At 39.0% G+C, this 16862-nt stretch overlaps 1 protein-coding gene and 1 long non-coding RNA gene across 11 annotated transcripts in view; one reads left to right on the top strand and one right to left on the bottom strand.

The window, feature by feature from the left end:
* The window catches only part of DEUP1 (deuterosome assembly protein 1), a 41703-nt gene extending 38359 nt beyond the window's left edge, over positions 1–3344 (bottom strand). The window contains exons 1-2 of one of the 5 annotated variants that reach the window (XM_088159375.1): positions 3225–3344; positions 2118–2182 (exon numbers count right to left, since the gene is read on the bottom strand). Coding sequence is in view for 4 of the 5 variants with exons in the window: in XM_088159376.1 (XP_088015502.1) it covers positions 2118–2161 (44 nt within the window). In the remaining variant the exon portion in view is untranslated. The remainder of the gene's footprint in view (positions 1–2117; positions 2183–3224) is intronic. The other 4 variants (XM_088159376.1, XM_088159374.1, XM_014877568.2 and 1 more) reach the window with 4 other exon arrangements.
* Positions 2950–16862, top strand: part of LOC148224735 (uncharacterized) — a 68021-nt gene continuing 54108 nt past the window's right edge. For 3 of the 6 annotated variants that reach the window (XR_015801324.1, XR_015801320.1, XR_015801323.1), the window contains exon 1: positions 3406–3533. This is a non-coding gene — a long non-coding RNA (uncharacterized LOC148224735). Of the gene's footprint in view, positions 3120–3405; positions 3534–16862 lie in introns of those variants that run through there. The other 3 variants (XR_015801325.1, XR_015801321.1, XR_015801322.1) reach the window with 3 other exon arrangements.

The raw sequence follows: 16862 nt of genomic DNA, 5'->3' as shown, positions 1-16862 counted from the left end.
TATTCTGTCTCCATATAAGTGAAAATAGAGATGAATCATATTCTACTGTCATTAATAACTATTTATCTTCATGTAAAACAAAATGTTTCCAAATTTAGACAAAAATCCAGATAAAAAGTTTTACCACCTCCAGGCTTTCTTCTTTATCACAAACAATTTTTGCACTCGTTAGACCTTTCTAGCTATATTTACCCATCTTTTGTTTTGGACTTCTGCATAAGTCTGCATTTTTCTGATTGTTTCCCAACAGACATAGAACATTGGTAATTGTCCATACACTCTAGAATAGTTGTTATTTAAAAACAGATGACTTAAGAAATGTTTGGTTCATACTTGTTCTGTCTTGACTTTATACTTTCTTCCCTTATTATTTACATTTGCTCACAAATAGGAAAATAAACATGGCCATATTTATGCAAACACAAGCAGAACTTATTCAATCTTACATAGTATATTCCTTAGGTTTGGATATTTTCCATAGCTTCTCCAGTCAATACGAATTCATTTTATTATTGCAAACATTGTTCTAAAATAGGAAATATACAAACCAGTTGTAATAGGATCTTCTACCCCAAAGTTTCATTATAAGAACTACAACTAACTTTTTAAACATCTTTCAGCCATACTGAATCATACACATTTATGGATAGACAATTTGTGATTTATGAGTCCTTGCAGCTGGAATGTAATTGTCATGATTTTCACCACCATTACTCAGCCATTTTCCCAAATTTTAAAGGCCCTGCATTAACCCTGGAATACGGTCAGCATAGACTGAAATAGTTTCCCTTCAGTGAAGATGTATCCTAAACTACTCTTCCAGATTCTTTCTATAGTTAATGGAAATAGCAAGCTAGCAAGAATTATGGTTTATGATTCATATGCAATAGCCTGAAATTTCATATATTGATTAAAATAAAGGCAAGGCAGAGTCCTGAATTTTTGAAATAGATTTCTGACTTGTAGCCAAAGAATACCAATACCTTTGGTGTCTTCTAATTCAAGTTTTTATATGGCTACTTTTACAAATCATGTAACTATGATATGAAAAAGAATTCCCTCAAAGGAAAAAATAAAGGGAGGAGCACCACACTGATCAGAATATTTTACTGCAGCAATTTATATCTATCATGAAAAGTGCATGCATTATTCTTCAGTATGACACAGCACACTTTTAAATCCAATTAAAAATGTCTTGGGCCAGAATAAGGTATAATAGATCATGCCTCTTTTATTTTAAGAAATCCTTTTACGCTTAATGTGTATCTTATCACGTTGTGTTGTTTCTTGGTAATAATGACAGAATAAACTGGTTTATTTGAAAAGCAGTTAGTAAGTTTATTTACAAAATTATGATGGATAAATATTCTGTTCAAGTCATTAAGTGCGGAAGCACTTCTTATGTTTGTGTGTTCCTTGAAGATGCTGAATGGGATCAGTTCTTACACCAAATCTTACTCAGGTTCACACTTCTTTAGAAAGACTTTGTGCTAACATATTTTTTAGATTAATACTAAAGATTAATACTAAATACTAACTTTTTTTCTAGATTAAGATTAAAAGAACTAAACTTACATTATGTAAAAATAAAAAATAATTATGTGTTTTTACGAAAAGTGCACTTAATACTTGGGGAGAACAGTTGTAGTTATTATCTGTGCAAAATAAGGCTTGGGCTTTAGCAATGAATCTTGTTTTCAAGATTCTTAATGTTTTAAGAGCTGTGATATGTTAAGTTTATACTGCTGTAGCCTAGCAACTTCAAGTACTTTAAAAAAAAAAGTTTGAAATAACGTTTCTTAACATCTTAATAAAACCCCACATAGCTTTCATTTCCACCCACCCCTCCCCACCTTGGTTCAGGTATGAATATTTAAACATTTAAATAACTAACAGAAACAGTGAGTAGAGTATAAGCCAAAGCAATAAGATGTCTTAATTAGCAGCAACTTCTCCAGTTTGCGTGGAAAGTAGAAGAAATAGAGAATCAAGTTTCCTTCCAAAATCATTAATATTTTGTGTTTCACATTTTTAATAAACCTACATAATTCCATCAATATCAACCTACATCAATTCCATCATATATTCAACTCCCAAGACAGTAAGTCATTACGTACTTAGTCACATCTTGTTCCTGGAACACTTCTAAGTCCTCCTCCATAACACTGATTGTTGTTTTAACCTGTTAGAACACCAAAAATCAAGTAATTCAGATTCTTAAATGCATTCATTTACATAGCCAAGTAGTGCAAACTGGACAGTTCTATGCTTTCCTCTCATACTCTGCAATTTTCTCATTGCAAAGAAGGACAGGGAAGTGTAGCTCTAATCACAGGCTGGAATGGGCAAGACAAAAACCTGGGGAGTAAGATCAGCTCTCTGACAACAATTCTCGCACTTGGTGCAGCACTGAGATACCAGAGGTGGTGCTGAGCTTGAACCTAGCCCCGGGTCTCCATACGGAAATATGTTTTTGATCACTCCCTGCTGTGTGATGTCAATAATCTGCGAAGACTCTTTGAAGCACATAAATCTAAATTTGCCATAGATCCATGACTGCGTTCATCAAACATTTGTACCTTTGCTCACCGTGATTAACTAACCTCCACCCAGGCTAAAGCTGCTCTCAAACACAATTTCGGATTCCTATGGACTAGTCACTCCCCTTCCTGGCAGATGCAGTCTGAGACAGGCAACCCTCAAATACCCCGGCAGGAAGATCAGAACAATGCTATTGCTGAGACCAGTCCGGTTCTGCGGGTCCAGCAGGGCACAAGGATGTGGGGGCATGCCTGCCTGCAGGAACATTATGGGTGACGGGGAAGTACGAAACAGCCCTAATTCCTCCTGGGCAAGGGCAGGAGGGCTCTCAAGAGCACGGGTAGCAGTACCCACAAGCGTGTGGGAAACAACACATGGCACTGCAGGGAAAAAACACATGGCACTGCAGCCTGGGCTCCACAGGGAGCAGGCACCTGCGGTGACATTGCCAAAGGCGTGCTGTCTCCACAGGAGACCCGCACCGGAGGTGACACTGCCAGAGGGGCGCTGGCTGAAAAAGGACCAGGCACCAGAGGCGATGCTGCCACAGGACCAGCCATAGGATAGCGAAACCTGAGGTGACACCGGCACAGGGACAGCCTTGGCTGAGCCGGGCACCCGAGGAGAGCGGAGCACGGACAGCACCCCCCGGGCTTCCGCGGCCGCCCCTCCCCTCCCGTTACCTGCCGTGCTCCCCGCTCCGCTCCTGCCGCCCCCGCTGCCGCTATGGCCGCGGTACGAGCCCCGCAGCCCGGCCACCCCCGGCTCCGGGCCCGCCACAGCTCCCGCCCGTCGCCGCGGTAACGCGGAGCGCGGCGGGCGAGGCGGGAAGGCGGCCGGGGCAGGGCCGGGGCAGGGCCGGGGCAAGGCCGGACGCCGGCCCCGACGGGCGCTGGGGAAGCGGCGCGGGCATCCGCGGTCACTCCCTGCATCCCTCCGTCGATCCGAATGTAGCTGGAGTGAAATTTCACCACGGGAAAATTTCAGCCGGGGTAAAGAACATGTACTTTTCCTTTAACATAACTTAAGAAATCAGTAGGCAAGGTGTTTGCTTTTTGTTGGTTTTTTTTTTTTTTCCCCTTCACCGTAAAACACTGTTATTTCTAGATAGTGAAAAGGCTGAACATTACCCTTTCCTGCCTGAATGACTAGTTATGCTTTTGTTAAAAGGCTTCAAATGATTTTCAGATTATTTTGCTAACGACCTTGGCCTGATGTCTTTCCATTCTTGTGGCCTTCAGTCTGTCTTACTGAACAACTAAATGCTAAAATGCTAAATGCTTTTAGGAATCACAGCTATTTCAGCTCTTTACAATAATAATTTGGGGGAGTTTACATCTCTTCAAACACCAGTGAGTTTTTCTACCAGGATGATACCATTCACTTTGTTTGTATTGTCCTGAAATTTCACGGGGCAGTTTCAGGAGCTGCTAGTCTATTTCTGTGCACTACATGTCCACCTTTGGCTTTTGGCTTTGTTTTTCTTATTATGTTTACTGAAATTAGCTAACTGAACAGTAGTTTTAGCACCAGTTCTAAGGAATAATCTATTTCATTGGGTTCCTACATACTGTGCTGTGGCAGATCCTTTTCGTGTCAGCAGAAATGCTGTTTCGAGCTGTGAAATACCATTTTAATTTTTTTTTTAATAAGACACTAAAATAAAATTATATGCGGAGTTTCAGGAAAGTCACAGAACGACAAAAATATTAGGACTGGAATGGACCTCAGGAAGATCATCTCTCTGGAGATCATTGTGTCCAACTCCCCTGCCAAGGCAGGGCCACCTAGCACATGTGATAGGAACCCCCTGATGAGGTTTGCCTGTTGATTCTAGAAAATAAGAGTTTTCTCTTGTAGCCAAGCCCCTCAGGATGACAGGAGAAAGCTGTGGGACCAGATGCTGCACTCCAAGCCCTGAAAAAGTTTTCTTCATTACACTTTTAATACTTCATTACACTTTTCTTCATTATTTACATGCTGCAATTGAGTTAACATTTCAAATATAATTAAATTCTTATAATTGAAATAGTTTTGAGATTTTTTTAAGATAGTGAAATTTGGGGTTATTTTAAATACTGAGCTTTAAGACGATTTAAAGAATTATATACTAGAAGTAATTTCTAATGCAACTGCCAGCAAATTTCCATTTTTTTCATCTACTCAATCAAAATGAACTTTTCAGCCATATTCCCAGTGTATATCTTTTGATTTCCTCCCTATCTTACCCTCTCTCAGTGGTAATCAGTTATTCAGGAATTAAACTTCCATCTGTCATGCCTAAATAGAATTGCAAGGGGGGGTAACTTAAAAAATACAGAAAAATAATTTTTAAATTACTTATCTACATTTTCAAAGCTTTTTAGAATGACAATTCCACTGCCAATAGCTGGAGTTGTGTTTCTAACTCTCTAATGTATATCCAAATACCTCCCTCACTATATTAAAAAAATCCCGTATCAAATTGCTGACCTTTTCTATTTGCTTTTGCTCATCCACATCATCTCTTGACTAGAGGTTGTCTTACGAGACTCAAAACTGTTGTTTGTTGGCTTTAAAGAACATGCCTTACAAATTGTGACAGCCAGCCAGCCAGCTAGCCAGCCACAAAAAAAAAAAAAAAAAAAAAAAAAGAGTAATTTCAAGTCAGCTTGTAAGCGCATTTCTGCAGGAAAAGAAAGAAAGTGGACCAGGGCAGGTACACAATGGAGTGTGAACAAATGTCAAACAAGGCAAGGTATAACACTGATCTATTTAAAAAACGAGGGGGACTAGGCATTAGCTGGGAAGCTGCCTTGCAGAGGGATCTCACATTGAAGCGTTAGGCAGTGATTAATGGGATGAAATTTAACAAGTCAAAATGTTGGATTCTGTACCTAGGGGGTGAGAGTTTCTAATACTAAAGCAGTAATACACAATTCAAGATAGAATATTTTCAGAGTGGAATGAAAGTGGTGGTGTTAAAGGAGTAGCATAATTTAGATATAATTTCAGTGGTAAAGGCTTATATACCTACTAGTTATCCTTCCTAGGTATTTATCACTTGAATTCTTCAACATGTGTTAGGTTTGTAGTGCAATATGTTATAGCAGGTAAAAGCTAAGTGCATTTGTGTATTTAACTTTAAATACAGATTGTATTTACAGGATATATTCACAACTTTGCAATCTCAGATGACAGATTTGATTGAACATTTTGTTCCAGTAAGCTCAGCACAGTTCTCATAAGAAACAGACTCATTTCTTTAGCATAGAAACCACATGATTTTAGTGATATTTATGTGATGGATTCATAGCAGCTCTATAAAAGTTTATTAATTGCATTCAGTATGTTACTTTGAATGCATATGGACACCCCAACTTAATTTACAGAAAAGAAAAGGAATAGCTGAGTATAAGCCATCCATCAACAACTATGAAGGAGTCACTGAGAAACAATAAAATCTATGAAAAAGATCCTTAAGACATAAGCAATAACAGAAGAATGACATTTTAAAAAGAACCTTTGCAAGAGGGATTTCTGCTTGTGAAAATGAGACAGGCATAAAATGTGTCTGAAGATTCTGAAAGTGCCTAACTAATTCACTGGCAGGAGCTGATAAATCCTGACATAATACAGACATAGATGAGGAGTACTGTTTCTAAATATTTTGTTTCTAGTTTAAACTGAAAACTACTCTTTTCTTAAGCAGCTTGTGAAATCACTGAAGGAAAGAACAGAAAGAGTTTGGATTTAGTAGGATTTGCCAGGTATACCAATTGATATGTTTTACTGTAGGCTGAAACCTTGGAGTAGAGAATTGCAAGAATTTATCCTGTAAGAAGAAATCTGAAAATTAAGGGTAGTGCTCTGGGAGAATGCAGACAGGAGATAAAGGTGACATGAGGCATGTTTTTGTGACAATTAGAAATCAGTCTTTCTGTGTCAGTCTCTAAGGATGACAAAAAATAATGGTAGAATCACGTAGGTTGGAAAAGACCCTTAAAGATCATGGAGTCCAACCTCTAACCCAGCACTGCCAAGTCCACCGCTCAACCATGGCCCCAGGCACCACATCTACACATCTCTTACATACCTCCAGGGATGGTGACCCCACCACTTCGCTTGGAAGCCTGTTCCAGTGCTTGACAATCCTTTCAGTGAGGAAATTTTTCCCAATCTAGGATCTAAACCTTACCCAGTGCAACTCTGAGGCCATTTCCTCCTGTCCTATCCCTTGTTATTTGGGCAAACAGACTGAACCCTACCTGGCTACACCCTCCTTTCAGACGGTTGTAGAGATCAGTAAGGTCCCCCCTGAGCCTCCTTTTCTCCAGGCTAAACACCCCCAGCTCCCTCAGCTGCTCCTCACAGCACTTGTGCCCCAGACCCTTCCCCAGCTCCGTTCCCTTCTCTGGACACGCTCCAGCCCCTCCATGTCTTTCTTGCAGGGAGGGGCCCAGAACTGAACACAGGATTGGAGCTGTGGCCTCAGCAGTGCCCAGTACAGGGGGACGGTCACTGCCCTGCTCCTGCTGGCCACACCATTGCTGATCCAGGCCAGGGTGCCATTGGCCTTCTTGGCCACCTGGGAATTCTGCTACTTCATGTTCAGCCACTCATTGACCAGCACTCCCAGGTCCTTTTCCACTGGACAGCTTCCCAGCCATTCTGACCCAAGCTTGGAGCATTGCATGACATTGTTTTAACCTAAGATCTTTGTTGAATTTTATCAGTATAATGCTAGATATTGTCTGCACAAAAGAACAATTGCTTGTTTAAAGCTTTCTGATAATATTTTTCTGGAAACTCATAGTAGTGTTTAGCATTACTGCAACGTCTTTCAGTATGGCATAGTCTTTAATTTGTAGTTATTCCTACTGAAGCATAAAAATATAAAAATATTTTATGGTTTGACCATGTGGATGGTTTCTAGCTCTACAGATAAAAATACTTATTGGTTAACATGTTTTTACTTATCAAATGAAATAGTCTGTTGTCTGCAATTTAAAAAAAGACTGTTAAACTTGAGACTGTACATTTCATCTGTTGCTATATATTCTGCCACAGATGCCTCAGTTTCTACATTGTGCCATACTGACATAAGAATTTCTTAAAAGTTATTCTGGTTAAGATAGGCAAATTATAGAAAAAAATAAACACTCTAGAAGCATAAATTTGACTTTGTACTGTCTGAGGGGATTACAGGAAACAAACTCTGGTTTGTTTTCATCCTGAATTTAAATTATTTTATGATAGTTTGACAGTTTTAGTTTTTAATGGCACAGATATGCTAACAATTGTACAAGCTTCTTTTGGTCATATTTAAATTTAATGACCAAAGAGTAGATAATTGGAACTTTTGTGATGTTGCATAGATTTAAGTTTTTCTTTTTTGAATCAAGCACATTATGTGAATATTCTGTTGAAATACCTTGTAGAGAAATAATTAACAGTGCTGACATTTAAGTTGTCATTTGGGGTTTCAGAGATAGCAATTGAGGAGACGTCATGGGAGTTACCTTTGCTCACTTGCATAAGGATGTATTCATATAGAATACAGCACTATATTGGTTATATTAAGATGATATTTTCAGGTTATGCTTGGGTGATCAGGTGCTCTGCCTTAACTAATTTTATTTCTTTTATCTTTGGAGTCACTGTTTAGTTTTCTAATTATCTGAATGTCATTATTTTCAGAATTAGTACTGGGGTATGGTGGTAGAGCCATTAAAAAGTATTGCTGTGTTACCTTCTATAGAAGTGCATTGTGAGACCTGAGATATTTGGCTTGCCTAGAAGAGTTAAGCTCCCATTTAACTTGACTGTAAAGAGTTATTTGGCTGGGGGCTCGGAGGCAGGCACGTAGGGTATTGGCTTTGTCATTCTCTTACTTTTCTCTAGAAACAGAAAAGAGATTTTTATCAACCTAACATCTAAACTCACCCTTCTGACCTTGAGAGCCATAATTCTAGTCATAGTGCAAATAACAGTAGCACAGTATTTGCTTGCTGTCTCTGCCTTCTGCAGATGCTTGCTCTGAGCATTTACATGCTCAAGGCTGAGTCTGGGCTGAGCAAATACTGCATCTGCTTGAACATTCCCTTCTGCTTAACAGTTGGCAGCTCACAATGATGAGACTTGAGTTAGTGTGAGTGCTCCTTGCAGGGCCAGCTGCATCCAAATGTATAACCACCAGCAGCAATGGAAACTTTGCTTCACCTTGCTGGTAAAAAAAGCAAAAGCAAGCAAACCTTTCCTAGAAAATTCGAGCTAACAAATACTCTACATTTTCTATGGGCTGAAAATGAGGATTGATTGTCAGAGTAACCCAGTTACTTCTAAGAGTGGAGCCTAATCCATGACTTTCCCTTCCAGCCTGAACACTACCATCTCATAAGACTACATTGCAACTTTATTGCAAAATTGTTATATTATAAGCACTGTGCTATTATCCAAAAGGTTAACTGGCCAGACAGATACAAGCCATAGTCAGTTTATTTTTTATTTAGGATAGCTAATCAAATTAGTGGGGAAAAATGTGCAGGACCCATGGAGAAAGACACAGACACATGGGTATGCAAACATGCACAAACACAGATGTCTGAATCTTACACTTGTTTTGTGTGTTTGACTGTCTAGAGCAAAAGATTGTTGGAGAGGTATTCTTGAAGTATTCCCTTGTCCAACACAGTAGGTGTGGCAAGAAAAATGCTACAGCTGACTCAGACCTTTGTCCCTTCATGGCTTGAGGGTTGCTTGGCCAGGTTTCTGATTGGCATTTCTGGAGCATAAGACAGAGTTCTCCTCAAAGCAGCTGCTCTTGCTGACCTCTCTGCCCCAGCTAGACTGAGCTAACTGGGGTAGGGGCTGTGTTCTTCCTCACTAGTACATTCAAATCTGCCTCCTTCTGCTACTTGCTAGCTTCAACCTGACCTCCATCAGGTCTTAAGACAAAGCAATGAAGATACCAACAGCAAAGTATATATCCAGGGAATGGTTTCCTCAGGCTAATGGGCATGTTCATATTTTATGTTTTTCTCATGAATAATTTGCTAGAGTTTGAGCCTGTTTTTGAAACAAGGAAACGGGAAACATCACTGTTGAATGTCATGAACTTCAACCTCTGACAAGTTACCTTTTCCATTGCTCTTTCTAGGAAACAGCAATTAGATCAGGATTTTCTGTGTGCTTTTGTGTGTGTGTGCTCACTTTAGATGCTGCTACCATTGCTGTAAAGTGGTAAACAAGAAAGTAGGAAAGAAATCAGCCCTGGTTTTAATTGTGTCTCTGGCCTTTGAGTAATGAGATTTATCTTCGGCTTGCTTCCTCCTATCTGAAACACAAGATTTGAGAATGAAGATGGTCCTGGAGCAGTTCTTACAGATATCAGTGTGGTACGTGAGAAACACCAGAATTAAGGGAGGAGCCAGGAGAGGCTGAGGAAGGACTGGATAGATGAAAGACAAGGGAGGTATGGAGCACATGAGGAAGGGAGTTAGACAACAGTAGTTTTTAAAGTAGGAGGAATGAGATTCTGCCAGTAAGGACTCAAATCACCTTTGTGTATTGGGAGCTGTTTGGGATGCTAGTTGCTAGCTGTACATACACTGTTGCTGGGCAAAGGAGAATTTGAAGGAGAAATCATATCCATTACACAATGTTTATGCTTTTTGGTGCAATTTAATGATGTACTTGTGTTACTTAATTGTCAAGTCCATTGTGGATATAAGCAAACTGCCTTTCATGGAGCACTGCCTTGCTACTGGAGCAGGAAATGCTTACAGGTTATCTGAAACAGAGATCTGAACAAATACTAAATGAAGACTCAATCCTCCTTTCAAACTTTTGCACCAGTTATGAAGGAGAACATTTGAATGGAATTTCCAGAACTTCATTAGCTACTCTCATAATGTTGCATAAAACCAGATGTACTGTGGAAAAAAGGTCTGCAGAAAAGATCTTGGTTCAGTAAGAGCTTGTTTTCTAAATAACTAAATAACATGGTTATTACTAATAACTAAATTGTTATTGGTTACTAATTACTTATTACCAACTACTAAACAATATGATTATTACCTGTTTAGTAATGTTAGAGCCACCATGGATTTGTTCTGTAGTGATCCTTTCACAATCTTGAATTTTCTTCCTCTGCCTTAAAACAATTCCAATTCCATCTCTTTTAAAACTTTCCATATTCTCCACAGTTAACTTGCACATCTTTGCACACCTTTAGGAACACAGTTTAAAAGTAACCTTTGGCTAGAAGTGCTGTATTCTGCATCCTCTACATCTCAGGAAAGGCTCAATTTTTGTTCCCTTTCTGATGCTGCTTACTTTTCAAATACAACTGTTGAATAATTAAGTTATTATCTTATACAGTTGTCTAATCATGAGCTATAAGGATTTGTGTAAGATCAGTGCTCAAAATGTCCTTGTTTAGTCCCCTATTCTAACTTGTTTTGTATTCCTGACTAATACCTCATTGCTGCAATCTATGATCGAGTGAATATACTTTTCTTTATGAATAGCTTGTTGATGTCCTAGGATCCTCTGGGACAAAGGCAGCTGCATACATATAAGGTGATATTAGTATTTTCCATCTTATCAGAGAAAGTTCACAGCTGGGGAGATATTAAAGCAATATTTTCAGCTCTCCACATTCCCACTAGTTTAAATTGAAAACCCAAATATAAAATTGAGGGCTAAAAATAGTTCCCCCACTCAATTCATGGTATTATAAAGAACCTTCTGCTTTACCTACTTCTCTCAAAGCCATAGTGATCTTTAAAGGCCGATTCTAATCATCTTTATATCCAACTAGATTCTGCTGACTGAAACAGTATCACTCTTTAGGAGGTTTTCTTCAACAGGCAGATAGGTGTCACTTGTGTAATTTTTGGGTATTTCACAGAATCACAAAGTTGGAAGAGACCTTCAAGATCATGGAGCCCAACTCATACCCTAACATCTCAACTAATCCATGGCACTGAGTGCCACATCCAATCTTTTTTTGAACACATCCAGGGATGGTGATTCCACCAACTCCCCAGGTAGATCATTCCAGTACTTTATCACTCTTTCCATAAAAAACTTTTTCCTAATATCCAGCCTATATTTCCCTTGGTGCAGCTTAAGACTCTCGTGTGTCCTCTGTTGGTTTGCTGCCTGGTGAAAGAGACCAACCTCCACCTAACTACAGCCACTTTTCAGGGATTTGCAGAGAGTGATAAGGTCACCCCTGAGCCTCCTTTTCTCCAGGATGAACAGCCCCAGCTCCCTCAGCCATTCCTCACAGGGTTTGTGTTCCAAGCCCCTCTCCAGCCATGTTGCCTCCTCTGGATGCACCCAAGTGTCTCAAGGTCCTTCCTAAACTGAGGGGACAGAGCTGGACACAGCACTCAAGGTGTGGCCTCACCAGTGCTGAGTACAGGGGAAGAATGACCTCCCTGCTCCTGCTGGCCGCACTATTCCTGATACAGGCCAGGAGCCATTGGCCTTCTTGGCCACCAGGGCACACTGCTGGCTCATGTTCAGTCGGCTGTGGACCAGCACCCCCAGGTCCCTTTCTGCCTGGGCACTGTCCAGCCACACCAGCCCCAGCCTGTAACCTTGCAGGGGGTTATTGTGGCCAAAATTCAGGACTCAGAACTTGGACTTATTAAACCTCATCCTATTGGACTCTGACCATCCATCCAACCATTCCAGGTCTCTTTGCAGAGCCCTCCTCCCTTCCAACAGATCGACACATGCTCCCAGCTTAGAGTCATCTGCAAATTTACTCATGAAAGACTCAATACCCTCATCCATGTCATCAATAAAAATATTGAACAGGACTGCCCCAGCACAGACCCCTGAGGAGCACCACTGGTGCCTGATCCCCAGCTGCATGCAGCACCCTTCACCACCACTCTCTGGGCCCAGCCATCCAGCCAGTTCTTAACCCAGCACAGAGTGCTCCTGTCCAAGCCGAGGGCTGCCAGCTTTTCCAGGGAATGCTGTGGGACACAGTGTCAAAGGCCTTGCTGAAGTCCAGGTACACAACATCCACAGCCCTTCCTGCATCCACCAGGCGAGTCACCTGGTCATAAAAGGAGATCAGGTTGGTCAAACATGACCTACCCCTCCTTAACCCAACCCTGGCCATCCTGTAAGTGCTGTGTGATGGCACTCAGTATAAACTGTTCCATAACCTTACTGGGTAGTGAGATCAGGCTAACTGGCCTATAATTACCAGGATCCTCCTTCCTACCCTTTTTGTGAATGGATGTCACATTGGCCAGCTTCCAGTCATCTGAATCTAGATCACATCACCAGTGATGGTGTCCAAAATTTTCTTAGTTTCATTTCTCCAGTGCAAAAAATTCCTGTTTCTACAGAGTATATAGACCAGTAAGATAGGGCCAGCCACACTTATATGTAGCAATTTTTCTGAAACATTTCATGCTTCCTGACATAACCTTGCACTTATGTCAATGTAGCTATTCAGTAGGATAATAAATCACCTGAAGTATCTGAAGATACTTGAGAGCAATGGGTTTTTGGCCATCTTATGTATGGTTACTGCAAAAAAAAGAAACTATCTAGACCAAATTTATGATCATAACTTCTAACAGTTAGAGAAGAAGGATGTTTCTTTGAACTCATGAGTTCTGGACTCAATTCTGAAATTTGTCATAGGCTTCATACACTTTTCAGCAAACTATTTGAATTAATTTCCAGATAGAGGAATTTGATATACTGTTAATTATATTCTCGTTAGTTTATCTATCCTTTATCTTCAGCTGTTCCAGCAGTGACCATTTCCTGTTTATTGTGCATGGAATATGAAAAAAACAGTCTTGACTTGGTTAATAAGTCACCTCATCCAATAATTCTCTTGTCTGGGATTCAGTAACTCAGTGGCTGTGGCATTAATTATTCATATACATTCTTCATTCACAGATTGTCCTTCTTACTCACTTTAGCTAAAAGTAGTTTAATGCAATTTCATCCTGCCTGACAGAGAAAGATAAATCTAAGCCAAACGAATGTTTCTGTTAATATGCTGTAATGAAAGGTGTTTTGCATTTTCATCCTGTTTTCCAGTGTGGTTCAGCACATATTGATTATTTTACAAAATAACTATTAGAGTTGCATTGAAATCAGAGGGGTTACATTCAGATTTTCAGAATCAGTGGGATATTAGAATTTTTATATGGCCTTTAAGCAGTACCACATCTGAAAATTAGATCTTTAATATGCTTTTTAATATATTTATTTAAATAATAGTTTGTGTAGAAAAATTGTAAATGTCTTTGTTGCAGTTTAGCATCTTTGTGCTAAAAATCAGCCAGTTCTGACCATTTAAAATAAAGCTGCTTTGATGGTTCTTGTTATAGAGTGTAAAGGATTTTTCCCACGGAGTTTTCTGCTGAAAAGAATTCCATAGATCAAAGCACTGACTGACATGCTGATAAAGATTTTTTTAATGTTCTTCTTGCATTTTTTTAAACCTTTGGGGAAAAAAAAGCATGTGTTCTTGTGAGGTGTCGAATTCTTTATCAGTGCAAAAAGAGTATCCGTATTTGCAGCATTAGAGAGTGCTGTCTAAACAGATTCACAACACTGCTGTCCTTTCCTTAAGTTTTGGGAAGTGAATGTCACTCTTTTTTTTTTAAATTTTTCTAAGAACCCTTCCAAGCCACATGGCCAGTCATCTGTTACTTCCACACGGAGCCAAACCTGTGAACATTTCTGCTTCTGCCTTCTGCATTTTTTCAGGGTCTAGTAGGTTAGTTTTCTTAGTTACGAAACTTGACTTGTCGTTATACAAATGGTGAATTCGGAAATATCTTCTATCATTTTTAGTGTGCACTGAGGCTTATAATTCTGCATCCTTCTCACTGTCTGGAAAGCGAGTTATTGTTGTATATGTTTGGTATGTGCATAGTTTGGGGAAGGCATAGAGTGAATAATTGGTGGAACACAGAGTGAAGTGGCCTAAGATTAAATCTTTCAATCAAGAAGAGGATTTTACTCAACTACATTTGCAAAATGCCTAAGTGAATCAGTGATCAATTGAGAATAGATTATTTCCATATTGAGCAGTTTCCTGTTACAGCTCCCTTTTTTGTTATCTTTCATTTTGCACATACAACTTCTCCACTATTAGCTTCAGTAAAGACATGTTGCCTGTTTTTACTAAGGATTTACTTTTTTTCTTCTTTACCTGTGGCTGTTAAGGATTTTTCCTAGGCCTCATCCTTTGTACCTCAATAACTCCTTATAGCTGTTTACCCAAGGCCAAGCATGGATTTTAGTAATGTTTTATAGTTCTTTGGAACCAATTGTGTGAACGCTTTTTATTTTAGTCAAGTTCAATTGCATTATTTTTATTTCCTGAAATATCTTTTCTCTAGAAGTAGGTTCTGGATGCTGAGTTGTGTTCTAGAGTTTTTCACAAATTACCGTCTAGCAGCTGACTCATAGTATGTCATCAGTTCTATAGTGATTTCACTTCTTTTTCTTATCGATGTCCACATCCATACACATGGCAAGTAACTGAGGCTGGTTTAATCCTCAAGCCCAATTAAAGAAGCTTCTGGTAAGAGACTCTTCACATAGGAAGTTTATAATATAAGGGGATGAATCATAGAATCATAGAATAGTTTGAGATGGGAGGGACCTTTGAAGGTCACCTAGTTCAACCTTCTTTCCTGAAGGAACAGAGATATCTTAAACTAGATCAAGACAAAGGTGAAGATACAGATGAAGAATAGACAAGAAAAAAGAAGATTGCAATGGTAAAAGGCATGCTGTATATTCCATGTTTTTTTCACTGCCTTTTTAACCTGAGATAAAGGATATGTAGGCAGTGAAGTAGAAAACAGACAAACTGGGTGCCATTTTTTCACTTACGTTATATCAGTTTTATAATAGATGTATTCCATAAAAACATATGTGGTAGGTATGTGGGTTTTTTTGAGGTATCTGTACCTTTAAACAATCAATTAACATAAACATCTAGATGTCATTTAGGTAGCAACAAATTTCTCAAAATCTGTTTATAAATCATACTGATTTTCTATGATTTTAGGTCAAATGAAGTTAAACTAACTCTCAAGACCTGGAAAGATCTGTGTAGTTGCTGTCTATAGCTGAAATTTCTGACTTCCTGTCTGTGAACAGAGTTATGCATTATAGGCCCAATTAGTCTCTCCCTATGTTTATAACTAAAATGAGGTTGTTGAAAATTGCCTTCAAAGTCCTTATTTCTGTCCAGTGACTATAAAGGAAAGTTTTGATGCCTAGTTTGCATAGAAAAATGTATATTATATGTCTAAAGCTAAGTGAACTGAATCTTAAACTCGAGAAACACTTTCCACGTCAATGTGATGCTTTCCACCATCTCGAGAAATTAGTATAGCAGAAAATACACAGGTAACTTCAGTATGTAGTCCTCTTACTTAATGTGACATTTCTTTCTTTAAAAATGATGCTGCTAATGAAATGATATAGAAGAGTTTGTCAAAACGATGTCTCAGAAAGTGAGAGATGTTATTTAATAGAATTTTGATTCCTTGACTTGCTGTTTTCTTTTTGAAAAGACTGCTTTTTGAATACAGTTTTGAATGCGGGGGAACAGGAAGTGAGATGTACTTAACACCTGTTTGAAAAGTGACATTTTTCTAAGAGTAGTTATTCAAGTGTTGTTTATTTGGTTAACCTGTAGAGAACTGCAACCTCTCAGAGAACCCCAAAGCCAGATGATTATTGACAGTGTATTTATGAACATTTTATTTTGAGATCTAAATGGGGTGTTTCTAAACAGCAGTTAGTGAAGAAGGTTTCTTCCCTTGGAAGTTACTGTTTTTTTAGATGAGTTACACATAACTAATTTTGATTAAGAAGATAGTACTGCAGTTAAGGTTGTGTGACTTTTTTGTTTTTCTTACATTCCCTTATTTTCATTCTCTTTTCTGATGCTTTTAGGAATCGTTGCTAGTTAGCTGTGAAGTGTTTGGTTACTTTGGATTGTATAGATTATACCCAGACATCACTGGTTATAGAATATCATTTATTCTCAGAGAACACTGATTTCAGACTGGGACAGGCACATTTCCTCTTCAAGCAGAAATAACTTTCAGCTTTTTTATTCATTATACTTTGCTTTGGAAGCTAAAGGTTTTATTCTTATTTTATAATTTTGGATGAAAGGAAGTATGGAAACAAACCCATCTGAGAGTTCTACAGTTCATTGTAATGTATATGTCTTAACTTGTGAATTTTCAACAATAATTCTGCCAGTAGGATCTCTAACTCAGGCTTTTTCTGTTCTATTATTGGCAGATCTTTTGCCA

This window comes from Sturnus vulgaris, chromosome 2, assembly GCF_052056855.1.
Source record: "Sturnus vulgaris isolate bStuVul1 chromosome 2, bStuVul1.hap1, whole genome shotgun sequence".
Lineage (NCBI taxonomy): Eukaryota > Metazoa > Chordata > Aves > Passeriformes > Sturnidae > Sturnus > Sturnus vulgaris.
The sequence above is the reverse complement of the archived record's forward strand: the minus strand, read 5'-3'. Positions and strand labels throughout refer to the sequence as shown.